Source organism: Ochlerotatus camptorhynchus, unplaced genomic scaffold, assembly GCF_037179485.1.
Source record: "Ochlerotatus camptorhynchus isolate MF236.1 unplaced genomic scaffold, CSIRO-AGI_Acam_v1.1 ptg000211l, whole genome shotgun sequence".
Taxonomy (NCBI): Eukaryota; Metazoa; Arthropoda; class Insecta; order Diptera; family Culicidae; genus Ochlerotatus; species Ochlerotatus camptorhynchus.
In genome coordinates, this window is record NW_027040701.1 from 3,876,462 (window position 1) to 3,888,417 (window position 11,956).

At 40.0% G+C, this 11,956-nt stretch overlaps 1 protein-coding gene across 2 annotated transcripts in view; it reads left to right on the forward strand.

The window, feature by feature from the left end:
* Positions 1-11,753, forward strand: part of LOC135703276 (rho GTPase-activating protein gacI-like) — a 109,564-nt gene extending 97,811 nt beyond the window's left edge. For both annotated transcript variants that reach the window (XM_065224440.1, XM_065224439.1), the window contains one exon: positions 9,720-11,753. In XM_065224440.1, the coding sequence (XP_065080512.1) occupies positions 9,720-10,449 (730 nt within the window). In that variant the 3' untranslated portion in view covers positions 10,450-11,753. The remainder of the gene's footprint in view (positions 1-9,719) is intronic.
* Positions 11,754-11,956: the final 203 nt, after the last annotated feature.

The window sequence follows — 11,956 nt, forward strand, 5'->3', positions numbered from 1 at the left end:
CGTGCTGAGCACCACTGCTACCGACGCCAGAAAGGCAGCTCCCACACCTGGACCCTACCTATCGACCCATCAACTCATGAACCGGGGACCAACGGCTTTACTTCCCTTCCGAAGGAAGGCGTGATCAGAGATGTTATGCCTCAGAACATCCCGGCGGCGCTGACTGGTATTGAACCCAGGCCTGCTGGGGTGAGAGGTAATCACGCTTACCACTACACCACCGGTGCCGCTGAAATTTATCAGACTTCCTTCGAAAGTTTTTGTGACTTACCTCGGAAGACTCTCGGTAGTTTCTTTTAACTTTCCCAGGATATTGTTTTCCGAAATTGCTCTGGAAGATTCTTCAGATTTATCTCCGAAGCTTCCGGCATTCCCGAGAATTCGTTCTAACATCGCTTAGGAATGCTTGTCTTCTTATTTCCTTTAGTTAGATCCTTTCGAATGGCATTGGCGTAGCTAGAAAATTTATCTGGAGGGGGCCTGTTGATTTTTTTGCTAAACTACCGTTAAATAAAAACTCGCAACGATGCTTGTTTTAGGGTACATTTTTTTTCTGTGACCAATAATATGACATTGAGGCTTACTTTTATTTTAATGGTGAAACAATAAATTTGATTATATTTATTTGATAGCATTGATTGTGACCTCGATTGGGGGAGCCTTAACAACTTACTGAATTTGAACAAGCAATGTTCCTTTGTTCATGCTTTTTGTTATGAAATCACATAGCGACCGGATGCCATAAATTTAACCATCTCAAACTTAAGAAAATGCGCAGAGCTTGAGCTTGATTGACCGCCCACGGTTGCTACTCTGTTATTGCCAGATCAGCTGTAATTACACAGAGAACCAATAGACGATGCTTGGGACTAGCAATCATCCTCAATGTGTAAAAACTGGTGATCTTAAGTTGGGCAATACCAGCGCCGGCCGCGCCTGAACACAGGTCAAGAAAGGAATGGGAAGGATTGTGTTGACATGACACTCGCTTTGATGGAAGCCGAGAACACCTCTGCACTTCCACGAGGAATCACTGGGATGTTGGATAAGAGGGTTGGGTTTGCAGCAGGGTTCGTTTTGGTAAAAGATAAGCTGATTTGATGTCCTAACGATCATATAACGTGAAGGAGCTTGGGACTAAACCCACGGTCTTCTGCTCAGTAAGCAAAAATGTTTGCCACTAGGCAGACGAGCACCTTTTTAATCACCGAGTTTCTGTTATTACCATGTAGTCATATTAACAAATAAAACGATTGACGAATCTTGAATGTGGATGGGCCTGAGATTAGACTCATGATGTTCTGCTTAGTAAGCAAAAACGGTTGCTCTAAGGCCACCGAGCCCCTCATATCACATAATACCGTTGCTCAAATTTTTGTATCCATTCAAACCCGGAATCAACGACAACAACGAGTTTCGCAAAATACACGATACACGAGCGATTTTACCATAAATCTCTTTGATATGTAAAAACCTGGAACCGCGTTTTTCTGCTCAGTAAGCAGGCCACTGTAACCGACGATCTTTCAAATCCGAAAACTAAAAACTACGAAAAAGTACTTAGGCCTTCATTAAGTTCCACTTTCACGCGACGTTCAATGTTTCAATTTGCTCTTTACGTATTGTTCAGGCTATAAATAGGCCCTTTTCAAAAGTTACGCGAGAAATACGCACAATCGTCGCTTACCTCGCAAAACTGGTTCCAAACGACAACAAAGGCATAAGCACCTACTGAAACCTGGCCGTAGGCCTATGCTAGACCGTATAGCATAACGACCTTCTTCCACTAGCAGGCCTGTTTCTGTTTGCACAGACAGTCCCACTAGTTTCCGATACATTTATAGGGGATAGTAGGAGATTAAAAGAATGGAGAAGAGTTATAGAGGTTTTTTGTTGTTGTTTTGCTGAAAATAGAGAAACAGAACTATACGAAATTACACCTGCTGAAAAAAGATAAGTCTATTATTTTGGTTAGTGATCGTTTGGATTTGGGTCACCCCACGTTGTGTTTAGGTTAGTTTAAATAAATAATACTATATAGTCATATAAATCACCACAGCTCATTATCTTCAGCGTTATCGGTTTTTGTTTCTGGATCTTTAGTTGCCTCTGTGATATACTTACTGGCGGCATACTATTTTGGGAGTGTATATGAGCGTGTACCATGTACGGTAGCTCATCTCTCATCGTGATGGTGGGACATAGTAGATAAATTAGAGATAAAACAAGGAGGTATTAGTATTAGTTATATGTAAACAAACAAAACAAAAGAAGAGATGAGGAAAGAAGAGCAGAAAAATAAAAAGGGGATACAGTAGATAACAAAGAAAAGAAACGTATGCAGATCATTAGAAAAGACATTATCCGAGACCTCAATCAAATGTCACTCCCGCCGAGATCTCAGCGAAACCTTCCCCGCCGAGACCCGCACAGCCGAGCTCGGTAGAAAAAACTAAGTGTGTAGATAGATTAGTAGGAAAATAAATAAAACTACTTTATGACTCAAAGTGCAATGAATGAACGTTAGTTTCGGGATCATTTCAGTGTTAGAGTTATGTTAGTTTTGATCCGTAATCAGCCCTGCCGGCCCCTCCAACATTAGTTGCAGGCAGTGGTTGTTAGATAATGCGGCACTGTAACTACTACTATTTTAGAGGTATGATACGTCAAGTTTATACAACTCAATGTTTCAATTGAGGCAAACTATCTATCTTACAATTACAAAAGCAAACCTAAACGTACAATCATCGTCAATCCCCTTATTCCAGGGCAGGGCCTGACGATTTGAATCTAATTTTGATCAGTGAACGGGCACCATATGGTACATTTTCTCACCATGAACCTATCATTTCCAGCCTATCTGAACTATTTAATAAATGGAAGCCATAACATGGGTTACGCTCCCCCTAAGCGGGCCCTCCGCATCCTGTCTCTGTCTCATATCAAATACAAAATGCCAATGGTATGAATGTATCTATATATATAACTTGGAAATGACGTACAATCAAATAAACCCCCTTAACCCACTCACTTGGTCAGGCTTCAGAATCGTCCAGTGGGCAGTGCGCTCTACACTCCAAGTTACCTTTTTTTCAAATTTACCGCAAATTTGATATTTTACCCATTGAGTGTTGATTAGTCACCATGAAACATTGTGACAGAAGTTGAGGTTATATGGTCCTATTTAGGATTATATCTGATAAATCCAAATCTGGCCAACGCCCACCCTAAACCTAAACCTGTTCTAATCCACCTGAAATGACTAACGAATGGAAGACTTTGACTACCCAGCCATGCAATAGTCTCATTACGTGCCTTATGGCAACTTGATGATTCTATTGCGCTCATCTTCTGGCACCACCCAGGGGAGACTTGGTCCTGTACCCAATGCTTAACTTATCTCCATTCCACTCAGCTACTCGCAATTTCTTGTGATATAGTGGGCGGAATATTATTATATGAGACAGTTCAATGCAGACGTCTTTCGAAATTTGGCAGATCGACAGGTAATCGGTGAGATACCACGATAGTTGCTATTCAACAACTCGACAGCGTCCCATCGTCAACGCCTGCTATGAGAATTTCCCATTGCAGACGCCAACGAAATGACGTCATCGAGCTATCGATCAACTGCTCTGGTTATCGCCTGGTACCTTATAGCACGATGCTAGGAGGCGAACCGGAAGAATCGATGAGCTACCTCCCCCTCAAACTTAAGAAAATGCGCAGAGTTAGATAATTCCATGAATTTGATTGAAATGGGAATTGAACCCAGGCCTGCTGGGGTGAGAGGCAATCACGCTTACCACTACACCACCGAAGTCAATCAAGATTTAACTTTAATTCTAATCAAAAGGAAGGAACTCGTAATTTGAATGATTGTGTCCCTGTGTGTGACTAGATAATAATTAAATTTATGTTTACAAAAGTATTGGGATTTTTTTTTAATTAAGTTAGTTTTGGTTATACCCATTTGGAGCCAATTAATTATTTACACGAGTTTTTTTAATCATAGAATACACACATGGATTTTTGTATGTGCTAAGGCATTCAAACTATCCTGCAGCTGAATTACGGGCATAAATTTCATCGAAAAGAAAGAAATTTATACACATTACACGGGAAAAATCCGTTCCGAAATTCGTCAACCTCCAGTCACGATTTTCGGAACAAGTAAATTTTTCGTTTACGAAAGTACACCATGAATAAAAATCATGAAATCGTGAACATTGTTCCACAAAATAAACGTAACGCCTGCAAAGGCAACAAAAGTCATAGAATCGTGAACTCTGTTCGGAAAATCATGATCTAGTTTTGGCAAACGTGATTTATGTTCATGCGTTGTGATTGATATCGTGAACCTTGTTCTCGAAAACGGGAACATGGTTCATGGACTGTAAAATGTCAACTTCATTATAATTACCAATATTTTAAATCGAGTGAGGAAGTGGAATGAAAACAACGGAAGCCTTTATGCAGGTTTTACCCGCATCCCAAACTGGCAGCAGCTATCTGGCCAGCAGATGGAATGAACACACTTTCAGCCGAGTTTTCAGCTCAACAAATCAACATCACCTTCGACTGCCATCGGAGCGGCGGGAGAAAGAACACCGGATGCGTTCGGGGATTCTTTTTCTTCGAGGACGGCCAGTATGATGACATGTACCAGCAACTGTCATTGTGCCAGACCCCATTCTGATGATACGGCTCAGCTCACTCACTAATAATCGAGCCACTATGCTCGACGGATCCGAGCACTCTATAAGGATAAAATCACCAACAACTGAAAATGACAGCTGCAGCTTTGCATGTGATCCAAGTTCACGATTTCAGGAACGAAAATCACACTTATGGGTTCATAATCACGAAATCATGATTTTACTTTGTGTTTTCTGTAGCGTTATGAAATCGATGGTCGCGCTGAACAGGCGTGACGTAAGTTCATGGATTTGGGATTTATTTCATGAAAATGTTATTCACTCGATCACGTTTACGGGAACTAAGTTATGAATTCAAACGAACTAGCAGTTCATGCTTTCGTGATTTGTTGTTCACGAATACCGGAACGGTTTTTTTTGCGTGTGGAAATTTCCACTTTTCGTTAAAATTTATTCCCAGAATTTAGCTGCTGGAGTGCTAATTCTTGACAATTTAGCTAATTCACCAAGGCACGGGTCTTCCTGTAGAGAATGTACAAACATGTCCATAAAATCTAGATTCATCATTCAAAACTCAATTACCTGGAAAACTTTTGAATACCGTAATCCGGGGATAAATTGATCACTATTTAACGTAAATAAATAAATTTCTACAATACTAAATATTGAAAAACTAATGGTATTTAAATCAGTAGCTAAGAGGCCTCCATCGTTCTGCATGATTTCTTATAATATTGGATGTTTTGTTAATTTTTAGGAAATTTTTGAAATCTTAAATTTGAAAATATCGATATGGGGTGAAATTGATCAACCCCTCAAATGGCTTCCCAGTGCATTTCTAGTAATTGTTCTTATGAAATGTGGGTTCGCTGAATCCGATTCAGATTCGTTGACACTTAGTTTAGTAAAACATGATACTTGAATGGTTATCTCATCAATAGTTGCAGTCCTATGATCGTTTGGTTGGATGTTGATATTATATGCTACTTCACGTCAGATCTATAAAATTTAAATATATGCAATAAATTTTCTTTTTTGTTGGGAAAAGACACTTTTAATATTTCTCTTGATATCTATCACCGACCATGTTATACGTGACAATTAAAAGTGCAACACATTATGATCAATTTCACCCCAGTGATAAATTTTCCCCCGGATTACGGTACTTCCTGAACAACCTTACAATCTTGAAAGAACCTTGCATTTTTAAACAGTTGGAGATCCTCAGAGCTTGATCAACTTGAAGTCTTGGAAAAATGTCCAGAGAACTTTACTTATATATTTGTCTATATGGAGATCTTTTGAATTTTTCCTGCTTTCTAGGAAGGATGTCTGAAAGAATTTACTGTATCTTATGTAACGTTTCCTAAACGTCTAAAGGGCGAACACGAAATTATTGCGACACCGAAAATGTCATGCCAATTTTCTTATAATGTTTAGAATCAAACCAAAATTTTAGGGTAGTTTTATACATATATTTACTTAAAAAATCAAAAGAAAAGTTAATCGATGGAGCCTTGAGTGTAAAATTGAACGCATTTTCGCTTGATGCCCTCCATCAAAGTCTTTACAGTGTCATCCGGTACCAGTTTCTCAGTTTTTTTTTCCATTTTCTTAACATGTCCTTCTCGTCTTTGACTGTCTTCTTGCTCTTCCGAAGTTCCCGCTTCATTATTGCCCAGTACTGCTCCACCGGGCGCAGCTCCGGACAGTTTGGCGGATTCATGTCCTTTGGAACAAAATGGACAGAATTGGCCTCATACCACTCCAGGACACTTTTAGAATAGTGGCATGATGCCAAATCTGGCCAAAATAGCGGAGCTTCGTCGTGCTGCTGCAAGAACGGCAAAAGGCGCTTCTCGAGGCACTCAGATTTGTAGATCTTGCCATTTACTGTGCCCTTTGTCACGAAAGGCTCACTCCTCAGTCCGCAAGAGCAGATGGCCTGCCAAATGAGATAGTTGGAGGCGAACTTCGACATTTTCTTCTTCTTAAATTTGTCGTCCACATCGAACTTGCTCTTGCCGGTGAAAAACTCCAACCCCGAAATTTGCTTAAAATCGGCTTTTATTATACGTCCATCACACAGCAGCCATATTTTGTCAGCATCTTCTCGTAGAGCTTCCGTGCCCGAGTTTTAGCCGTCGATTGTTGCCGCTCATCGCGGTTTGGGAAGTTCTGTACCTTGTATGTATCCAGCTCTCTTCTTTGCATTCTGGACGTAGCTCTGCGACATGCCGATCTTTTTAGCCAAATCAAGGCTTGAGACGTTGGGATTTGCTTTAATCATCCGCTTCACCTTTCCCTCCGTCTTTTTGTTCTCCGGTCCCAGTTTTCTTCCAGCTCCTTTGCCGTGGTCCAACGTCAACCGCTCCTGGAACCGCTTCAACACTCTGGAGACGGTTGAATGGTGAATGTTCAACATTTTTCCCAACTGCCGGTGCGACAGGTCAGGAAATTCCAGGTGTTTGTAAAGAATTTGTTCTCTCAACTCGCGTTGGTTCACCTCCATTTTTGTTGAATCGAAAAACACGACTTCGAGTTTGACAGCATGTACACAATACACATAAATGAGAAAGTGTGCAAAATTTGGTTGATTTTTACCCAATGGTAAAAAAGTTATGCCCTGTTGAATGTGTCGCAATAATTTCGTGTTCGCCCTTTACAACACTCCCTCAAGTTTTACTAAATTTCCTCAATTTCTACGAAGTTCCCTGAATTTATTCCAAATTCTTAATTTTGTCAATCTCTCTTATTTCTACGAAGATCTCTGAACAACTTTGCATTTCCGAAAAGGCACCTGTCATCTACAAATATTCTTGAACATCTGGAAAGTTCCTTGAAATTTAACTAAACTTATCTCAAAACCCCAAGAAGTTCATGGAGCTTTTTCGAATTAAGATCTCCTAGAAGTTTGTTGAACTATCTTTAGATCTTCTACAAAATTCCCTGAACTTTTTAATAATTCCTTACACTTATATGAAGTTTTACGCAGCTCCTCAAAATGCTACGAAATTCGCAAACTTCTACAAACTTTGTTGTACTTCTATGTTTCTCGATGATTTTCCGTGAATTTCCAGGAACGAAATATTCTTGCATTTGTACGTAATATCCAGAACTATTCCAAGAACATGAGGCTTCAAAAAAGTGCCCTGAAATTATGTAGAGGTTCCTGATTAATAATGAGCTTCCCTGAAATAAAATAATGTTCCCTTAGCTTCTACGAAACTTCTCAAACTCAAATAAATTTTCCACTTTTACGCAGTATTCAGAACATTTCCAAGTTTCTTGTTTCTACGATTTTTTCTGGAGATCTATATAGTTCCCAAAACTTCTAATAAGTTTCCTCAATTTCTACGATGTTCCCTGAACTTCTTAGTAGTCCTTGAAGTTTTACAAAGTTCCCAGAAGTTAAAGAAAAATCCCTGGGCTCATTACCAATTTCTAGAGCCTGTAGAGGTCTTATTATGCCATCGTTTAAATATCGATATAATATAATTTTACAAAATTGCTTCTTCTAGTCCAGAACGTAGGAAAAGAAGTCAACATAAAGGACTTAAAAAATAGTAACATCAAAGTTTACAAGCTTGATAAAATACTGGTGAATAAAAAAAACACCAAAAGTTCTAGGGGGGCTAGATAATTCTAATTCTGGAGGGGGCCTGGCCAGTAACTACGCCAATGTCGACTGGTCCTTAAAATTTGCTCCGATCTCATTCAGGAGGTTCCTTTCAATTTCCATCTTCTCCAGGAGCTTTTTCAACTGCAATCGGAAGTTTATTTTGAACTGGCTAGTTTCAGAGCGGGTTTATATTCAGTAACAATATTAATTTTTAAAATTGAATTGTTTTTATTTTCAGGTTCTGGAATATGGATATTTTTTACAGCTTTCAAACTTAGACAAGTTTTTGAAACTCCGATCTAAACAATAATCATGATTGGAGACATTTTAACGAACTTGGAACGAAGATACATTTTCAAAATTCCTGACATTTTCCACGATCCCAGGTTCGAAAACAAAACACGATTCCTTCTCAGAAGGGTTTCGTTGTTTTGAACTACAAATAGGAGAAATGGATGTAATGTCGGCCTAAATACCCCTAATTTGGGCCCATACATAAATTCAGCAATCGACTAAATATTCAATAGCGACCAAAAATATCCATTAGTATCGCCCCAATGACGCGTTTATCAAGATGAAATTGATAAATAGCAGATTTTTAGCGATGGGCCCAATCTTAGATGGCCAACATTAGAGCCATTTCCCCTATATGTTTTTGAAAAAAAGTACTTGAACAAAAAGTTTTTCCTTAGAATGATTGAACCCGTTAAAAAGGTGTTTGTTTAAAATCAATAGTATTTTAATTGTTTTTTAATAGTTGCTCAGTTGAATTCTTAAGAACATATATGGACGAGAATAATGAGCACTCGGAGAAGCTTAAATAAGTACTGACTGGTAGATTGACAAACATGCGATGGGCCGAAAAGTTGTGAATCACCTGTGCTGAGGGAAGGAGAAGGTTAAGGGTCTTGCAAAAATGAAAAGGCTCATGGTTTGTAATAAATAAATTTGGTCTTATACCGCGAATACTGTTGCCCCGAATGTTCGTTTATCCATGCTATATAGTGAAGTGCTCAGGTCGACTACTGTTTTATGTATTGTCTAATCTACCGGTAGACATAGGGACATGCCATGCCTGACGCTCGCCACGCCTACCACAGAAGTCCTCTGAACATGATTCTAAAGACATGTAAAAGCGTAATTCATGGCCATGAGGGTGTATGGGGGACAGGTCATCAATAAGAATTATGTAGGCTCATCAAAAATGTCTACATTTATAAATAAAGATAAGGTACTTTCATGGAAGTCCTTAAAATAATTCTGGAACAGCCTCATGAGATTCATGTCGTTTCCAAATATTGCTGTTTTAACCTGTTTAAACTATTTGAATCATTTCCGTTTTTTTATGTATTGAAACCAAACACACACAAAAGCAATTCAAGATTCCTTTTCAAGAACCCAATTAATAAATTGTTTCCATTTCCCTCTTATCGTTACAGTAATAAAGAGAATAAGGAAAACCACCATCGTCCTACGTTTCCCCTGCCGATCAAACCGGTGGCCCTGCCGAGGACTACGTTGGTAAAGACGCCCACCCCAACGGGCCCGGGTCCACACTCAAACAGCACCGATGACGATAGCAGTTCCGTGTTGCTTTCGGCAATCCGCGAAAAGCCAGTCATTCCCGAGCGACCTGCTATTCTGTTTAGGCCACTAAGCTTCAAGGGTTCCATTCCGGAGATATCCAAAGTCAGCGAAGGAACCAACACGCTAATCAGCTCGGGTACCTCGATCAAAAAAGCTCAAAGCTTCCGAGGCGAAACCAGTTCCGGGACGAGCAAGGAAAGCGGCTCAACTGTCCTCGAGCGGACCCAAATGTACAACATCGACAAACAACAGGTAGCGATTATCGATGTTGCCGATGAGAAAACTCGAACCAAGGACAAACCGTCAACGCTGGTGGCCACGGTACCGGAAGGTGTCCCCCCGTTGGCAATGATGGAATCGACCGGATCGCTCGGAAGTGACATCCAATCGCCGACGAGTACGGTTGTTCCCGCAGAACTGACGGTCGAATCGACGAATAACGCAACAACAATAACAACTAGTCTTCAGCATGTACCGCAATCGCCTCGTGGTTTTGACCAGGCAAAAATCAAGCGACCACAGGTTCCGGCTCCGCCACCACCGGTTGGGCGGCCTAAATCATCCGACTCGACGGATTTATAACAGAATGAGCTGTTGATTTAACCAAGCGGAAACGAGGGTATTGCTATGCAGCGTTGGAGATTTGCGTTCAATAAGTACTAAGAAGCGGGGGCGGCTGCGTGGTGGGTTTTGGATTGTGTGTCCTAAATTGTGATGCAAGGTTCCTATGTGCCAAGCATCGTTTGCTTGAAATCAAATTGAACCAAGTCGTAACTAATGGAATTGCTTTGCACTTGTAATTCGATTGAACATCAAGGATTGCTTGCAAGAAAGCACTCCACCCCAGCACACAGTCAATTTGAGTAATTGGGAGTGCCATCTCCAGCGCAATCCAAATCACATTTCCATCGCACATTCAGTCGGGAGATGATTGCAAGTGTGTCGTCCCTCGCTTCGCGTAACAAAACATACAATACCGAGTCAGTCAGTCAGATAGCTTTTAATTAAATTTTATTATTTTAACGGGTTTTTTTTTTATTATCCTCTCTCGTCGGTCGGTTTTAGTTTATTTTCGTTTGCGTCGTCCTCAGTAGGTACCTAGTGCATGTACAGTTTGTGGGTTTTTGTTGCAATGGAAAGGAAACAACAAACACCCGAGGATCGTGTGCGTCTATCAAGTGCATTCTAATTGAATTGAGTTCGGTCGCCATTATGTTACTTTCAATTTACTCTGCCTTCCACCTCCAAACCATCAAGTGAGTGCAGTTGTCTTTTTATTCGGTTTTTCATTCCTATTGTTGGAATGGTTACTGTTGTGTAGCATTGAAACAGGCATCTGGATATAATAGCATATGAAAGAAGTGTATTAAGGCTAGCTTTAGAATCAATTTTCAGCTATATTAGAACGAAGGTACACATCATGCAATATTCTTCAGATAATATCAACAGCAGCAGCATCAGTAGAGTATGGTCATGTTTGTGTTGGAAAATCAAGGAAAGGCGCGCGCTCCCTATGGTAGTTAGTTCGATATTGTTATTGCAGTTTATTAGGTACATGGTTGTTGTAGACTGAGTTATGCGCATTCTATTGTTTCGCCCTCATAAACGAGGTTGTCGTCTGGACAATCTCACTATTGTCGGAATCGATTGATTAAGTTTATTGGTGAGCTGTTTGAGCATTTTATTTCTGAGCGTGGCATTTGTTGAATGGCGTTAGAGTTGGCATTTAACTAGAAGAACAAATTGTCAAACAGCTCATCGACGTCGATTTATTGTAATGCAACTAAATTACTGAAATTTAACCAGATTATCTAATCATTCTACCATGAAAATAGAACATATTCAATCATTGAAGTAATAAACCTGCTTGATGCCTTAAAAATGTATTCAAACCCCTCTATCTTCCCTTTTTCGATATTGAAAGATACATTCCATCGTTTGAAACTGAATCGTTTGGCGCGTTATTAAAACCTCTCCTCACTCTACATAGAGATGGGTTATATGTATACAAAATAGAATGTTCTAGCGTACCACAATTTTGCCATGTCTAGCCATAGACTAGAAGAAGTTTGCAAGTACCTAGTAATCG